This window comes from Brienomyrus brachyistius, chromosome 22 (assembly GCF_023856365.1).
Source record: "Brienomyrus brachyistius isolate T26 chromosome 22, BBRACH_0.4, whole genome shotgun sequence".
Taxonomy (NCBI): Eukaryota; Metazoa; Chordata; class Actinopteri; order Osteoglossiformes; family Mormyridae; genus Brienomyrus; species Brienomyrus brachyistius.
The window spans coordinates 17,408,925-17,426,545 of NC_064554.1; the positions used below are offsets into that span (position 1 = coordinate 17,408,925).

The 17,621-nt window shown below is 48.7% G+C and overlaps 2 protein-coding genes across 2 annotated transcripts in view; one reads left to right on the forward strand and one right to left on the reverse strand.

The window, feature by feature from the left end:
- Positions 1-354: 354 nt before the first annotated feature.
- Positions 355-6,509, reverse strand: LOC125718453 (retinol dehydrogenase 8-like). The gene is made up of 6 exons (XM_048992309.1): positions 6,319-6,509; positions 3,470-3,631; positions 3,097-3,276; positions 2,793-2,886; positions 2,236-2,419; positions 355-1,083 (listed from the first exon to the last, which is right to left on the reverse strand). The coding sequence occupies exons 1-6, from the start codon at positions 6,422-6,424 to the stop codon at positions 856-858; spliced, it is 954 nt and encodes a 317-aa protein (XP_048848266.1). The 5' UTR covers positions 6,425-6,509; the 3' UTR covers positions 355-855.
- Positions 6,510-14,391: 7,882 nt separating this feature from the next.
- Positions 14,392-17,621, forward strand: part of col5a3a (collagen, type V, alpha 3a) — a 49,084-nt gene continuing 45,854 nt past the window's right edge. Inside the window, 1 exon segment of the mRNA XM_048991519.1 lies at positions 14,392-14,735. Coding sequence (XP_048847476.1) covers positions 14,639-14,735 — 97 coding nt within the window. The 5' untranslated portion in view covers positions 14,392-14,638.

A 17,621-nucleotide genomic window follows, 5' to 3' on the forward strand; every position in this document is an offset into this window, starting at 1 on the left:
TATAAATGCCCTGAACACTACTTACATATGGCCAGTGCCTTTGTCACATTTTCTTATAGCTAATTCAACCCAGAAATACAGCATAAGTGACTGTAGACCAATCCAGCCTTGCTGAAGAGCGTGCCGGAGGCTGCTACGGCAATCAAGACGCTTTACTCCCCTCTGCCAGTCAGCCTCAGTATTGCAGTTTGGATTTCCTCCTGCGCGCGAGAGCCTTCGATTTGGATTCGGCGTCACGTCTGAAATGATCACGTGCTCTTTGGGATTAAATCAGGACATTGTTTAATTTAAAAACAGAGTCATTGCTCGATCTTAAAAAGTTAAGTATTAAAAAAAAACATTTAAAAGGCACAGAGAATTACATGAGAAGATATAATCAGTGAGCAACTTCGAGCTTCTAAATTTCTTCTGCTGCTGAACAAAAAAGTGACAGGTTACGAGAAAATCTCCGCTACCGTTTCCCCTCTCCAGCTCCTACCGGTCTCTCCTTTGATTTAACTGATCTGTCCTGCAGTGAGGATCCTCTCAGCACCCTATTTCAGTATTGGAACTGATGGATATTTCTTTTCAACAGTGCCCTTTGAGGTGACAGTACTTTGCTGTGATTTCAGCAGATGATCGATTTTTCTCCTGCTCTTAATTATGCCCCTGTAAACTGGGGCAGAAAAGCAGCATGATGAATTTTATATTTTAGCTACAGCCCTCAGGAGAGCTACAAAATAAAAAGTGTGTGTGTTTGACAGGGGTGGCCGGGGGGAAAGACTGTCCTACTTGTTTATACCCCAGCCCTTAAGGAAGAGTAGAAATACAGTCTCAGCAGCAGTACACTTGCCCCGGTACTCTCCAGCGCCCCCTTCAGTCAGGGGAGATATTGCGCCTGCGGAAGCACCGGCAGGTCAGGCATTTGAGGATGCTGACGGTGATGTGCATCAGCGTGCCGAAGTTGAAGAGCAGATTGTAGAAAGTGTGGATGGAAAGACCTCCGGTTTCATCTGCGTACTTCATGGCCACGATGGGGGTGTAGAGGGTGTTGGTCAGATTGCGAAATCGAGGGCGACTCGCCTCAATTACCTTCTTGGTGTACTTTGATGGACAGAGAGAGAGAGGGGAGGTTATTATTATCCTCACTGGGGGTGCACACTTCCTGGGGGTAATAACTAATTATTAATAATGCAAAGAGTTGGCACAACCAGCAACAGAGTCATACAAGAGGTTTTGGACGTTGCTAGAAATGTTGCTGTTTTGCTCTTCTTTTAATTCCAAAAGTTTCAATTAAGTCCCCAAAGTTACGAAAGATCAGAGCGCCGCCCTAGAGGACTGGAGCACCAACATGTTTTTACGTTCTTTTACATTTATAGTTCACATAAATAATTTCATTTCATTTATATTTACATGATACAGCTAAATGACCAGTTCTATTTGTTATTGTGCTGTGATGGTTCTGAAGCCAACAAATGCCGGGTGACACTGAAAACTGATTCCAGGACCCACAGTAAATGACTGGCGCCGCATCCGGGAACAAAGCTCAGCGTGTCCCTGTGAGGGACTGGGGGCAAGCCGGACCACCGGACAGACATGTGCGGGCCGGAGAACCTGGTGACAGCCCTCAGGGCATCGCTGGTGTGTGTCTGGACCACTTTCTATGACCCAGCACCGGCCCTGGGAGGGTCCTGGGGGGCGTCGGCCATGGTGACAAACACTGGGCCTCGTTTGGCTTCTTTCTTGTTGAGTCCAGAGCTCCTCACATTCCACATAAGGTTTGAATAGCGGCACTAATTAGCTGCTCCACCAGGGCTTTTCCAGCCTTGGATGTTTTGCAGACAGGCACTTAAACAGAGCCAGACAAATCCCTTCAGACTGGTGACTCTCCATGCAGTAAGGGCATCTGTCAGGTCACAGTGGCGATGTCAGCGCCATAAGCTGTGTGTTTTGTTCCATCCTTTTTTAAAGCTAATGCGCCACCTAGTGGTGGATAATTGTAGAACAAGGTGTCATTTCATGTTAACCTATATTAAATGTTCATGGACATAAAGGCACTGTGCATTTACTTCTCATTTAATTTAGAAATATATAATAAAACCCTATAACCATTGTAAGGGATGTAGACATAAAACTGAAATCTTGTGTAGGGATCTTCTGTTGTACCCTTGAACCTGGTACTTAGTTTAAACAGTGCTGTTTGTCTCGCAGGAGGAGGGGACGGGGGGGCACGGGGGGGCACGGGGGGGCACTGACCTTGGCGATGTCATCAGCCGACTGACCCATGGCCTCGAACATGCGGATGGAGGAGGGCAGGTAGACGTCCTTGAAATAGCGCACCGTGTCTGCATCTGCCCCCGGGAACTCCATCTTCGCTACATCCTGCATGATCTTCACCTCGAACTCTGTGTGCACGGGGCCTGGCTCGATCATCGACAGCCTGAGAGAGAGAGAGAGAGAGAGAGAGAGAGAGAGAGAGAGAGACAGACAGGGACAGAGAGAGAGAGAGCCTGCCGGTTCAAACTGCCATTTTACAATTTCTGTTGGGAATCACCACAAAATGTCTCAAATGCAAAGCAGTGCATAGAAAGGCTGAGAATGCTGTCAGCAATTTGCTATCGTTAAAGTGACTGACCCGGTTTCACAATATTTATTTAACAACAACCACGCACATTTATTTTGAACCACCATTACCCTTCATTATTATCTGCGTTCCTGCGGGAGAGAAGAGACGGACAGGGGAAGGGAGATCAGGACAGATCGGACACACCGCAGGAAGAGGCAGAGTCTAAGACAGACCCGTCATGACTCACTTGACGTTGAACTTGAGCAGCTGTACAGCCAGACTCTCGCAGAAGCCCTCCATTGCGAACTTGGAGGCTGTGTAGACGTCATTAAACACCACCCCTGTAGGGGGCAGCCACACACTACTGGTCACCCTTTCAGTCTGCATTCAGTTAAGATACTTCACCCATCATGCACTGGGGCCTTGCTACTACACAGCACTTTACCCATCATGCACTGGGCTGTGTCACTACACAGCTTCTGCCTGCAGATCCCTACTGTCCTACCCTCCCTGTGGACCTCCCTCATGCCCAGCCCCCCCCGGTGCCACACCCTGCAGGCCCATGACGCTGCTCATCACGATGATGTGCCCGCTCCTTCTCCTCTTCATGTCTGGCATCACCTCCTTGATCATGCGCACCACGCCAAAGAAGTTGGTCTCGAACACCTTCTTCATCTCCTCTATGCTGATGCTCTCCACCGGGCCGAGCAGACCGATGCCCGCATTATTGACTGATGGAGGAAGAGCCAATCAGTCAATCAGTCTGCCAATTAATGAACGGACGAATCAGTTGAGTAATTTTCTACCACGAGCTGCAGTTATGACATTAGCCACAGTGGGTCCAATGTGAACAAACACAGCAGGTAGCGTGGTGGGGGGGGGGGGGGGGGGGAGAGGTCAGCGTGGGGGTCAGAGGTCACCCACTGAGCACATCCACGCGCCGGTCCTCGAGGTCGCCCACGCACTGCCTGACCGACTCCTCACTGCAGACGTCCAGTACCCGCAGTGTCAGCGTTTCCCCGTGGGCGTCGCCCACAGCTTCCAGAAGCTTCTCCTTCCTCTTCAGGTCTCGCATGGTGGCTATGACTGCAGGCAGAGGCAGGAAGCCACTGTGACTCGCTGTGACCGGGACTCTCATTAGAATGTCAAGGTACTGGCGTCAAGATGCACTTAAGATGATGCTAAGACTCAGGGAATGTTTGTATGTAACGTTAGTACTGAGACACACTGAGATTCCCACATGACCCAGGTTAGGATGCTGTGCGTGTAAACAGAAGGCTGATGGTTCAAATCCCTGTTTTCTCACAAATGTACATCATGTAATACAATTATATTTCTTAGCAGATGCCTTTATCCAAAGCAAACATACATTTTTCTTTTATGAAACCAAGGTTAGACAGTATCAGAGGTTAAGGACTTTGCTGGGATTTGAACCTGCCACCTTCCGGTCACGAGCATAATATCCTAACCCGTCAAACAACACAGCGAATCTCTCTATATGCCAAGACAATAAGGCAGCAATGACACACTTCTGGCCACACAGTACCACCCCTAAGAATCCTTAAAATGGCAGCATGAAGGGGTGATGAATTATTATGGGGTGTCAAAGAGGTTATCCAGGGGACTGTGGTGTTTACATGACCCCCATGTAGATGGGGGCCGGTGCATTTAGCCTTTTGCCACGGATCCGAGGACCTGTGAGTCTTTCCGGAGGCTGCTTTAATGAGATTATCTGATTTGGTCCATTGAGGAACGTTCCTCTGGCTTCTTTGGTGCTTGTAGTGAGTGTGTGTGTGTGTGTGTGGGGGGGGCTGAGTGAGCTGGGAACCGGGCGCGTCTCCCATCCGTGGGGAACAAAAGCGGGCCTGGTCTGTTCTTTATTTACATCCCCTTTGCGGCAGATAGAGGCAGGGGGCTGTTATCAGCCCTCTCGTCGCCACAGAAACGAGGGTCACTGGGGGAGGGTGTGGGGGGAGGGTAATTGGAAAGGAGGGGGCAATTAGGATGGGAGCTGAATAGTGGTAAAGTGTCCCTGCTCGCTGCCCCCCCCACTACCTCCCCTGCCAATTCTGCTCTGAAAAGTAAACAGAATTTTTTTTTAAGGGTTAACTTGTGCCTATGTGCTTCCCTATTGGCTGGCTGTATCGTCACGGTTGCCGTGGCGTCAGCATCGCCGTCATGTCCCTGAAACCCCCCCCCCCCCCCCCCCCCCCCCAAAATCGCCCTCGTCGCCTGAGGAATGCCTTGGGCCCCAGATTACAGCGGACTTACCCACAATCCACTTAGGAGGGACAGATTCTCCCTGGGGGAGGGTTAGGAGTCCTTATTGATAGATAATGGCTCCATAGTCTACTCGCTTATCGTTGGGGGGGGGGGGCCAGCCCTGATGGGAGACAGACCTCTAACCCCTGCCCCCCCACCAACTTGAACACCTAACACGTCCTCGAATGCATAGCTCTGCAGGATTCTGTCTGCATATATGCACAAGTATTTTGGTTCATGAGTATGCATGTTTGGGAATATAGGCCTACTATCTTTCTGTCCATTTGTGTGTGTGTGTGTGTGTGTGTGTGTGTGTGTGTGTGTGTGTGTGTGTGTGTGTGTGCTTGTGCATGCATCTGTCTACAGGAATATTTAACTCTGCACAGGCATGTATTTGTAAAATGTTGGGATGTCAAAACATTAAAAAAAACACAGCATTTGAGTAAATACGCGTTAGCCGCTAATGGCAGGTTCACAGCAGATCTACGGACCAAATAAAATGGATTCATTGTTCTTTCGGGCGCGCTGGAGGCAGATTTGCGCGGTGTTAAATCCTCCGCAAGCAGGATTCCGTGGACCCCGGGTAGCAAACGGGGAATGTGGACACAAACCAGAATTGTTAATAAGTTCAGATACACAAGGACGATTTCGTTAATAAAAAAAGAGCAGCCAGCGCTTCAGAACAACAACCTGCGTTTCTTTTAAATACACCGTTGTCAGGCCAGAAAGTCTGTCTCTGCACAGGAACGTCAACTTCTATGCATAAACAATCAAGTTACCAAGGCTGTCTCCCACGGTCGCGAACCTATAAATGTCTCTGCAAAGTTTATCCAATGTGTGAAAGTTCAGTAATTGCTTTTTAAGCATTTTAAGTCCTTGGGTTTCATAGCATCACAAAAGCAGGGTGGGAAAAGCCCAGCCGTCAAACCCTAGCCGGGGACTCCTCGCTCCCGTAATCCCGGGTGAAGGTCTGCGAGGCCCCCCAGCTTCAGCCTGAACCCTCGCTTGTACAGTTCACAAACTTTGTCCTCCCCCCCACATTCGCTCTAGTTTGCCGGCTTGTATGCGCGTTAGACACGGCGCTGAACCGGAGCAGCGATCTACAATTCACTGCGATAAAAGGGGTCTTTGTACGGGAGAAGTCACTTGAAAGAGAACTGGCAGTCCCTTTCTGATGCAGCCTGGCACACGGTATCCTCCCGGAGCTGTCCCCTGGAAACCGTGCTTTCAATTGATAACAGTTGGAAGTCTCTCAAAGGGGAGAAGAAAGGGTTTTGGGGGAGAGGGGGGAACGGCGGAGTGTCAGTATACTGTACGTGTTTAAGCGACACCCTTGAGTTTGCAGGTAACTGACATTTTCACGCACGCACGACAAAAGGAAGAGGACTTTAATTAATTGACGGAAACTTTATCGCACCTTTTTGCGGTATAAACAGCGCACGGATTTTTTTTTTTTTATCAGCAATAACAGTCCGGAAGAGAAGTATGGACGGGTAGGAAGGGACTTTTACCGTGGTATCGCTTCTTTTCGTCCCTGGCAAGCGTCGCCGCGATCCGTAGACCGATCCCGGAGGAGCAGCCGGTGATCAGCACCACTTTGCGTCCGTCGCTCGCCATAGTCCGCAGTGCCGGGGCGTGGGTCCGCGTCGCTCTCCGCTCCGGGCTGCTGTCCGCCGGGTTGGAAAAATCAAGCGGATCATGCAACCGGCCGGCCATGTGAGCGAGTTTGTATGGTCACATGTTAGGCGAAATCGCCCAGGTTGTCGTGCCCCCTCTGACGGATCCATGCACGCCGTTTCTTCTCTCTTTTTCCGAACTTTTCTCTTCTGTGCCTACTTCTCATAACAGATATATGTGTGCATAACGCGGAATTAACTATTTGCCATACAAATGGGACAGTAACTGTACACGTGGAATTAAAAGTTTATATATCGGCAACACTTGAAAGTATCCATATAAGTGTCCCGTAATAAAAGTTTATAATACTTATAATCTCTTTTATAAATGTCCCGCAGTAAAAGCAGGTACAATTACTGCTAAATGTGCAGCCTTTTCCAAGACATGCTGAACTGTAATAGCACTCCTCGTTATGCCTCATAACATTACTTATTATAGATATTAAACTTAGTAATTAGGCTGCATTTAAGAGGGAATTAAATCGGAAAATCTGCAACGGTCGGTCATCCTCTGGACTTCCAGGTTTCACCAATAGTGTAAAAAAAGTGCAGAATCTAATAATGTATGTGCGTGTATTAAAATTAAGGCGCAATTCAAACTAATACGTTTTAAAATGATTTCTTTTTTTTTGTTTTTGCTTGAGCACATTGTGGCGTAATACTGCAAAAGTGCTGCGAATACAACGATAAACAGCTTTGTAATTTCCTTTTTTGTCAGCGCGCCACTCTAGCACAAGTTGCTGAATAACAAACGTACGAAACAAGTCAAATCACTGTCAGGATCTATTAACAACCAATTAACTATCTGTTCTGAAGTCATAGAGCAGTGCATAATGTACACATTATCAAATGCACTTGGTAAATCTGATGGGTTACATTTATACAGGTGTAAATATAAATGTAGGTACGACAGCGGTTCGAGCGTAGGAAATTTAGCGCTCTAGCTCCCCCCACTGTCGAAATTTTGTACTGCAGGCCAGGCTGCCGTTCACGCTCTTCCGATCCCCAGTAGGTTAACACGGCAATTTGCCACAAATTTTACAGAACAGAAATGGTCGAAGCACATAAAGGAAAATTAAGAGTGGAGAAGAGTACCCGTGTTAATCAGCAGTGTGGATAGATGATCCTGGACATGGTGGGATCGGGTTAGAGACTGAGGTGGCTAGTAGGTGCAGCTGGGGTTCAAGTTGCAGAAGATGTCAGTGCTCCTCCTGTAGCACAGGTGGAGGGTCAAAGTTCAGAGGTCACGGTCAGGGACTGTTTGATATAAGGAGTGTCTGAAATAGCTTCAAATCGAATGAGTTATGAGTGCAAGCAAGTGCTTAAGGTATGATGCTCACACACATGCACACTCATTCAAACACACACCTTTACTGACTCACTGCACATCAGGTATGTAGCCACACAGTAAAATACAGGGTTTGAACCTCCCACCCAACCAACCCCCTTTATCTGGTCAGTCATATAGCAAAGTAGTAAAATTTTATTTGAACTCCCAGCCAAATTTGCTTCAGCGCCCCCCGCTGGTGAAATCCGCAGAGAGGGACCCGCCCTCTGGCCGGCTAATTCTGCTAAAGGAGGCCTTTCGATAGGATTTCCGGATTTCCGGACGCATCACATATACTGTACATACGAGTAGTGATGGACATTTCAGATCCAGAAAGCAAAAATCCAATCCAGGATTTTGTTTAAACCAATCAGTTGAGTACAGAATCACAGTCACAGTCACCTGGTTGGTTGAAACAAAGTCTGCATTTTTACTTTCTGGACCTGAAATGCCCGCCTCTGAATACGTGCTTCACGTGCTCACTGTGCAGTCCGGTCCGCACTGTGATGCTCCGGGCTCCATTTTCTCTGCCACATTAGAACACGCAGCCGGACGGGGATAGACACAGGTCGAGCCTTGCTGTGAAAAAGTTGGCTAGCGGTGGAGGAGAAAAGAGGGGGAGAGAGAGAGAAAGAGAGAGGGAGCAAAAGAGGAGAGAAGAGACAAACTTTGGACACGGGGGGGTCATGCAAACACCACAATCCTCATGACAACCTCTTTGACACCCCATAATAATTCATCACCACTTCATATGTTCACCTCTTCACCTATATTAAGGATTCTCAGGGTTGGTACTTTGTGTTCACCAGGATATCTCACTAGTGCTTTAGTGCTCAGTATATAGAGAGATGTGGTGTGTTGTTTGATGGGTCAGAGGAAATCTTAGTCATGATTTGATCTGTATGATCTGTTTTCCTTGGGCACTAGTAATTAATGCTGCTGTTTGATGCAGCCCTTTCGAGTGCCGGTTGGTGGCAGGATCTAATCGCCGCATGTGGGGATACTGGACTTCCCACTGTATAAAAAAAATCTGCCTCCTGGGTAATGTTCGGTCTTTTTATTCTACCTGAGGCTGCTTCCAATGCGCCGGTTTCGCCGCAGAGAGCAGAGCTCCCGGCAGCCACATCAAACGCATGCCGACTGACACACCGCTAAACCCTGCAGGGGAGGCCTGTCTCACAGAGGCTGCGTCTGCGTGCATGTGTGTGTGCATGTGTGTGTGTCTGTCTTTGTGAACAAGGAAGGGTTGCATTGTTCTGCAGCAGGACAAGCAGACACAAGCCCCAAGTCTCAGGTCTCCTCCTCATCTTTCTCGCTGCATCTGGCCCACAGCCAAACGTAGCCAGGCCATTGTCCCTCAGATGTGACCCCTGACCTCTGACCTCCGACCTCCCTGTTTACCATCGCCGTCTCCCTCGCTTGTGGTTATTCTTGCTCGCCGACAATGCCGAGGTCATGGCTCCAACCCAAACTGCATCTCTTAGGCGGAGCAGAAGCCCAGTGGGAACGGGAGGTTTACGAGCGTGAGAGAGAGAGAGAGAGAGAGCGAGAGAGAGAGAGAGCGAGGGAGAGAGGCAGAGAGGGCAAGAGAGGAAGTGGGAGACAGAAGGAGAGGTGGCGAAGGAGGGAGATTTAGATAGAAGAGGAGAGAGACAGAGAAAGGAAAGGAGAGAGGAAGGGGGAGAGAGTGTATGCCAGGGAGGTGGGGTGGGGGGTCTTTGTGTTCTCCGTGCGCTCACTGTTGCCGAACGGGGTGTGGAATGCACACAGCCCTCGGCCTAAGAGGGTCACGGAGGGGAACGAGCCGGGGAGAGGTGGATGGCGGAAGTGCAGAGCTGGAGAGAGAGGGATTGGGGGATGGAGGAGGGGAGGGCAAGTGGGAAAGAGAAAGAGTGGGGGAGTTGGGGGGGAGCTAATTTATTTGGTGAAAAAATAAATGTCTGTTTGAACAGCTTATTTAAAAGACGAGAACCTATGTGTGAATTACCTTTGTCGTCCTGGAGCCTTAATGAGTGTAATTAACACCGCCGTGATTGTCATTCCTTCCAGCCACGGGGACTAGTTAGGCCTGTGTGTGTGTGTGTATGTGTATGTGTGTGTGTGTGTCTGGGTTAGGTGACCCCATCAGAAGTGGATGCCCCATCACATTTGCCAGAAAATAAAGACGTCTGCCCCCCCCACCCCTGACCTCCACCCCTGACCCAACGCCCAGCACAGCTTCACCTCACTCCAGGGGAACGAGGAGTTGGTCCAGCTCGAAGCCACACTTACCTGTGTTTCTCCTACTCTGTGTCTGGGTGGCATTTGTGCTCTTGAAAATAATGAGTTGAAACATTATCCTCTTTCTAATATCAAACATCTATCGGTCGTCTACATGTACTTTACCTGTAATCTATCCGTATTTCATGCAGTCGGTCTCTGGCTGAAGATGATGATGAACAGTTGGCTCAGGCCTTAGTCCCATCCAGCGTACCCGCAGTGCCCAGACAAATAGAGCCGTCACCGATAAAGCGATGGCCTTGTCATTGATGAATCGGGCGAATCTCGTTCGAGCCCCGTCCCCAGGCCCTTGAGGGACGACATGGACACCGCGTCAGCTATCGATGTTATGGTTTTCATAAATGATGAATGTTCCCAATATCATCTGAATTGTTTTTGATCATTTGGAGATGGAAAATAATGACTCCCGGACCGGCCCACCCACTTCACGGAATTCCCGACTCGCTGGTCCTGCCTCTCGCAGGCGAAGCCTCTCCGCTTTTCCTGTGTCCAGCTGAAGAACTTCAGATGTATCCCCACCATCGTCTTGCAATAAAGTCTTGGAGGACAATGAACAGGACTCCGATTTGCGGTTTCTGCAACAGGATCCAGCCGTTGTGGGGGAATCCTTTCTGGAGCGGTGAAACAAAACATTAAACATTGTCATTTTGTGGGTAGGACATGCTGGTCGCAATTAAAAATGCATGCAGTGTGTCAGAGACATTGAAAAATGATGCAGGTTCTATCTTGTGTTTTTTTTTTATCTAGGGAATACATGCGGCGCTTCTGGCAGGGAAAGTGACTCGTCTTCTTACTGCTCGGCGACTTAGATGTGCACCTCCATCAGGCAGGCGGCTGAACCTCTGTTCCAGCTTGTCTGAGGTGGGAAGATCTGACAGGTCAGCTCTTTGCAAGCCCAGAACCAGAAGTTTCATCCCCAACCTGCTTTTTCTTGCGTGACGGCAAAGTGAGAGCGGCAGAAGATGAAGAGAAGGTGGAGAAGTCCCAGGCGTAGAAGTTTCGCATGCAGAAAGGCGTCTCTTCGGCTGATCAGACGTCAGGATTTGGGGTGACAGGCGCGATAAGGAGCGGGGCTTTTAGAGCACTTTAGTAGGCTGTGGTGGGGGGGGGGGGGGTTGGCCCAGGCTTTGAGTGCTGCCTTTAGGTCGGGAAGCTTTGAGGATTATCTCTCACCTGAAACAAAAGCTGAGATCGCACCTGTACACCGCATATGATGAAGCTGCTTCCCCCGAGGGCAGCCTGACATCACGAAATAACCTCAGCAAGCGTTTGTACTCTGGAAATTATGATAATGAAGGTAGGAGGCCATCAATCACAGCTAATGAACGCTCACTTTTGGGTTTCCAGGAGAGGAGCAGGTGAGATGCGTTTCGTGGCTTAACTCCATGATAACTGGGTGTGATGTGATCTGCTTATGGTGATGAACGCTGTGTTACACCCTGTCTCGTGTCTCCACACTGGCTCCCTATTGGCTGACAACTCTATTATTGGACAGACATCCATCTCCATCAACAGACTCCTCAAGACCTACATCCCATCTCGCCCCCTTCAGTCAGCAAACCAGCGCCACTCGGAGCTCCGTCCTCCATGTGAGAAGTGTCACTCCAGACGGTTCTCTTGTCGGATTCCTGATGGTGGAATTAGCTGCTGAACCACGTCTGGTCATCAGGCTCCCTCTCTACCTTCAAGAAACGCCTCAAGACACATCTGATCCAAGAATTCCTCTACTAACCTGGTACCTCTTTATGTTTCCTCAATGTTCATATGTTGCACTTCCGGTGCTTGATCAGTCTTACTGGGTTTTTTCTTTGCTAAATGTTGTTGTGTAGCTCAAGGGCGTAGATGTGTGTCTGGACTGTAGGGACGTGTCCCTACTAATATTGTGGAAGTACCTTGTCTGTTTAGGGGGGCGGGGGGGGGGGGGGTTGGGGCTGATTTGGTCCCTACCAATGCAGAAACCAAACCCATGTCTTTGGTGTAGCTCATGCTCCTACTCCTTACACTGGTACCTGGGTGTCCATTGGGAGCTCAGCCAAGTTGACTCTGACAGTATCTATGTTTGCAATGTGCTGCTCGCCTCACTTGCACATCGCTTAGGACAAAAGCTTGTGCTAAACAGGGTAAAATATAAAATGGATTTGAGTGTATTGGAGTGAGGAGGTTAATATACCTCAGTTCACACCTTAGCTCAGTTCCTATTTCTTTGATGATAGTTTATACTGTGAACAGTGATATATGACTATGCAAGAATTAAAGCTTAGATGGAAGTACGTTGGAATGTGTTTTTCCCCCCCACATATCGCATCTTGATCTCCTTTTATTTTGCATATAGACGCTCACATAGAGGGAAGAGTGCAGCTTTACCCAGAACCTTCCTCCAGCATTTTCTCAGGGGGGTTAAGGGCCTTTCTGGTGTCCGGCAAGCGTGGGATTCAAACTGGTGACCTTCTGGTCAGAGGTACGGAGGAGGATCATGACGGAGATCGTGCGGTGAGGTCGACTGCAAGGCGGACGGAGTTAGGTGGAATTCATTGAGCCTGACTGCGCAGCTGGGCATTGCGTGCAGCTCGACTGCGCAGCCACCTGGGATGGCTTGTACGGGGGGGCGGCCTTGCAGGGGGGGTGGCCGGTATTTCTCACAAGGGTACAGGAGGCATTTCTCACTACCAGCTTAGACTCCTGACCAAACTTTTGGCAACTATCCGCTAAAATCTGCCAGGAATGTATTGCAGATTTCGGAGAGCTTAACCATGAGGGATGATGGGCGGCGGGGGGCGGGGGGGGGGGGGTTCCTGTTTATCTGTAGGATCAGCTGGAGTCCGTGAAGTCATTTGCACGTTTCCACAGTTCCGATTTCTTCCTCGTGTCCCCTGTGGAACTCCAGCATGCTTTTCTGTGTGTGTGTGTGTGTGTGTGTGTGTGTGGGAGGGGGGGGGAGGCGCGGGGGAGGGGGGGGGGCATCGCCATGAGGAAAATATTTCTAGTTCTAATAAGTTAGTGAGCTTTAAATAAAAAAAATGACTCGCATTACTCATCAATGGGAAGTTCCCACAAAGAGAGGAATGCATGTATATGTATATATGTGTGTGTGTGCGTGTGTGCGTGCGTGTGTGTGTACGTGTGTGTGCGTGCGTATGTGTGTGCGTGCGTGTGTGTGTGCGTGTGTGTGTACGTGTGTGTGCGTGTGTATGTGTGTGTGTACGTGTGTGTGCCTGCCTGCTCACTCCCCATTTCTAACCCTGCAATGTACTGTGGTCCTTAAAAACACATAAACCAAAACACGTACCAATGAGCCGTTTGATGGCTTTTAGCTGCTCTGATCCCTGTGAGGTACAAGTCACAGGCAGGAAAGCTTCCTGGCTCCCAGACAAAGGGATCCTGCCGTCTGGGCAACAGTGATGTCAGCCTGGTTAATATTTTAATTAGAGGGCTCCCAGTTGGCGCGGTCTGCCATCCACTGGCCTTGGGACCTGGCACAGCCTCGCAGACGTGGATCCCCATACCATCCGCCCACCGGGGACTTCTAACTTACCCCTTCAGGGTCACGGCGGTTCAAAGCCTGAGCCGCAGAATGTTCCGGGGAGGTTGATGCATCACACACACAAAGCAACAAATTAAATGTTTCCAGTTTACCTGGACTGCATGATGTCAGAGTGTGAGAGGACAGAAAACCACAGGAAGAAGATTCCAAAGGTGTGAGTCGGTTAAAAATAAAACAAAGAAATATATGTTTTGAATTAGCTTCTTAAAAAATACAAATAGGACAATTATTTCTATAATGTGCATTGATTGTGAATTGTACGCCAGTTACTTACAGAAGTTGTTTACATTCATATGAATTAAATGAATCGTAATTATTTGGATTTTTTCTGTGTACTTGTATTATTTGATCTTGCTATCTCTCAAAAACTTTACTTATCATTATAATAATAATATGTGACCTTTGCGATTAACTTAATTTGAACGTAGATTACTTGTCTGGGAATATCTAACTAGTCCCACAGCTTTATAAATAAGACACGTGGGAAATAACATTTGTACTTCTAATATAACGGCCATAGTCATGCAAAACGGCCGGCATGGGCGCAATTCAATCGTTTATTATGCTTTTTAAAAAAATCGATAATCAGTAATTAGGGAGCTAATGGGGTCTTTCATTAGCAATTATCGGGCAAGCGTTAGAAAAGTGATTTATGATATTTGTCCTCTGGAGGCACAATTTCATCTATCACTTCTGAAAGAGAGGAGGGAGGGGGCATGCTAGGAGGGCAGGGAGTAAGAGGGACGAGGGAGGGCGAGAAAGTGATAGAGAGGAGGGAGACCGTGATTGAAAGGTGGGGGGAGAGGGGTGCGCAGATCGGGATCTTTAAAAAAAAGTTGTATTTGCTGCCGGAGCTGTTTGCATGAGGGTGAAGCCATTAGTTGGAGGGAGGGAACGGGCCATTTCGTCTTTTCTCCGGATGGCTGCACATCTCGACAGTTAGATCGCTTGGCGTATATTTCAGAAAGTACCGGTTCCCATCGAAACAGGAGGACGGAGCCTCGAAGATGGACCGCCGGACCTTCAGCGAGAGGAGCGGCGGCAGCCGGAGCTTCTGGCTGCTCTTGCTGTTCGTTTTTCCCGTTTGGGCAGCTCAGGCGTCCGGTGAGTAATTATTATTATTAAATTCTGGTTGTTATACCAACCTGTTACTTATCCAGGATCGGGCATGTGTGGCACTCGTTTCACATTTCAGACTGAAGTCTCCCTTTAGTGCACTTTGGTTTGCGAAGAGTTCAAAGTTATACGCTGGAAACTTTTCGGTAGATGCATCCGATTTGCCAGATCCGTGCACTGAAATGGACCCGATGTATTATTGCAGTCTGGCTGCATAATTAACAACGTTGCTGGTTTGAACTTGTTCGCTCGGAGTCTCGCCGGCTCTGCATTAGTCGGGGGGCAGACAATGCATTTCCGCAGAATTGCTGTACCTCACATAATAAGATAATGTCATCTTGTGCATCTGTGCCTCTGATGCTGTCCCGGAGCACCGCGTCGTGCTTTGTGCCGGGTATTAATCAGAAACACCCCTGGAGTATATTTGGTTCTTTGGATAAGTTATCTGATGTGGGGCTGAATCCTCACATTATTGCAAACTTGACATTTGGCGGCCTTTACAGTGCGGGATTGCAGCCTGACTGGGCTTCCAAGTTAATTCCATTTAATTCACTCGCGTTCGTGATTTCAGGCATTAGGCACTACAGATGAGTCATTTTAATGAGAAGTGTGATTTTTTTTTCTCCCTCGCGAAAATACTGGAAATATGTCATTTCAAACTCTTTATTTATTTATTTATTTTAAAATAGGCCATTAACATGCTGGGCGTTATTAGGATATGTAGGACGCCCCCTCTTACCCTCCCCGTGTCCTACTTGGACCTCGTTCACGGCTGTCCCGTCCCTCTGTATTCCAGCGCACTTGTCAGGCATGTAACACGATTTTCCTTTGCACTCCTGTACTCGTGCTGAGTAGGAAATGCGGCCAAATCCACGAAATGGGAATTAATCAGACGACCTGCGGGGTTTTGACTCGTGGCGTGGGACGAAGGTTACTGGTGCACCGGTGACTGAAACGGCTTAGCGTTAACGTAAGAAATGCAGAAGACTGGAAGTTCCCTCTGGTACCGGCAGCGTTATTGGCCACACCCACCACGCTTCCCAAACCAGGGCACCGGTCCAGCGTTACATTTTCCAATGGCAGGGTGGAAAATTTATGATCCTGTAGGTGTGGTCCATTATTAAGACCAATGGTTTTATTTTTATTCCACTAACAAAATTTTCTTGTTTGTTGTTACATCCCACTTGTTTTCCAGATCACCTGCAAACAATAACCGATAAAGCTTTATTCATTCAATATAGACAAAATGTCTGTTGTGAATGAATAATGGTGATACACCCTACATATTTTTACAGTCATTCACAGGGGAACAGCAAACTGCATCTATAGTATGTGAAAGTGTGTAGGGGCCATGAAGTCAGCGGGACCTTCTCATGGATCATGTACCGTCATGTGTCATGCAATGTGTAGGAGGTTTTGTCGGTCCCATTAAGGCAGGGTGGGGCGAAACCAGATGCTTCTGACCTTCAGACTGTGGAGAGAAAAATGTTCCATTGCTTGTCGTGCGAAGCCCAGCATGGAGGCGTCCAGCACGGCGACTGTGGGAGCCTTTGTCTGACTTACTAAACGCCGCTTTGTTGTGAAACCCTCGCCGTCGGATGATTCGCCATATTTGCCACCCAGTTTTGGTGGGGCCAAGTGGGTAACGGAATCAGTATTTTCTGGAATGTGCAGTTCCTTCTGCTTATCTACTGAATGTGTAAGGAATGGGTGAAAGCCAGTGATCCGTGATACTGATGTAGTTTAACAAACAAGCATGATGGGAAATGTAGTCTTTAGGACCAAAAGAACTTGCTCCTCTATACTTCTTTCTTTTAGGTCATCCGTGCTGAATATTATATGGAGGTCATTTAAGGCATGTTCTAGGAGTGATCATTCAGGGACGGTGGTTTAGTTAATGCAGTCAGGCCTTGCTTGTGAATCGGCCAATCAGGACACAGGTCGGTCCAGCGTGTGTCTATCAGACTTATCACTACATCCCAGCCAATCAGCTCCTGGTTTCAGCACTGCCAATCACATGGAGAGCTCGAAACATCACGGGCAACGCGCGTGGAACAGGAAGTGTGCTGTCGGTGGTGTGGAACTCGCCCGGCACGAGTGAAATGTGGGTAAACAGTGAGTGTGGCGGTTGACAGGCTGGGATCAAAGCCTTCCTGGCTGTGCCCCGGCCCTCGCCCCCGGAGTGCTGACACCAGTTCCCATGACAGCGGCTTGGGAAGCTCCCCCCCCCCCCCCCCCCACGCCCTCGTCCTCCTGGAGTCTCGCCTGTTGAGTCACGCAGGGCTGTGATTACCAGCTCCACAGGAGGGGGCTGTTATGGGGAGACCAGAGAGGAAAATGTGTGTTTTCTATGTGTCAGCGGGTGGGGGTGGGGGGCAGACGGAAGGGGGGGGGACATGTGTGTTTGTGTGTGTGGCAGAATGTTCTTTGCATTGATATGTCAATGACAAGTAATTATACTGACTGGCAATAAGAACAGTCAGTATTCCGTATCAGTGGAGATGTTAGCATGAAAAAAACTGTGAGAGAGAGAGAGAGAGAGAGAGAGAGAGGGAGGGAGAGAGAGAGAGAGAGAGAGGGAGGGAGAGGGGTGCCTGTATATACCTGTGTGTTTGTCTACGAAAGGGAACCACTCTGTGGAGAGATTCTATAGACCCTCGTAGATTATGGACCTTCTCCGTTTGGTGGAAAGTCAAGTCGAGATGCCTGGTTCTCTTTTTTGAACAGTAGTAACGATATTTTTCACTGGAAGGGTGGAGGTATCTGCTCGCTCACTCTTCAGCCTCCCCCTTCCACTTGGCAGCCAGATAGACATGGGATTCTCTGGACCTAAGTCTGTCACACCTCACACACACCCTGGCCTTTCCATGGAGA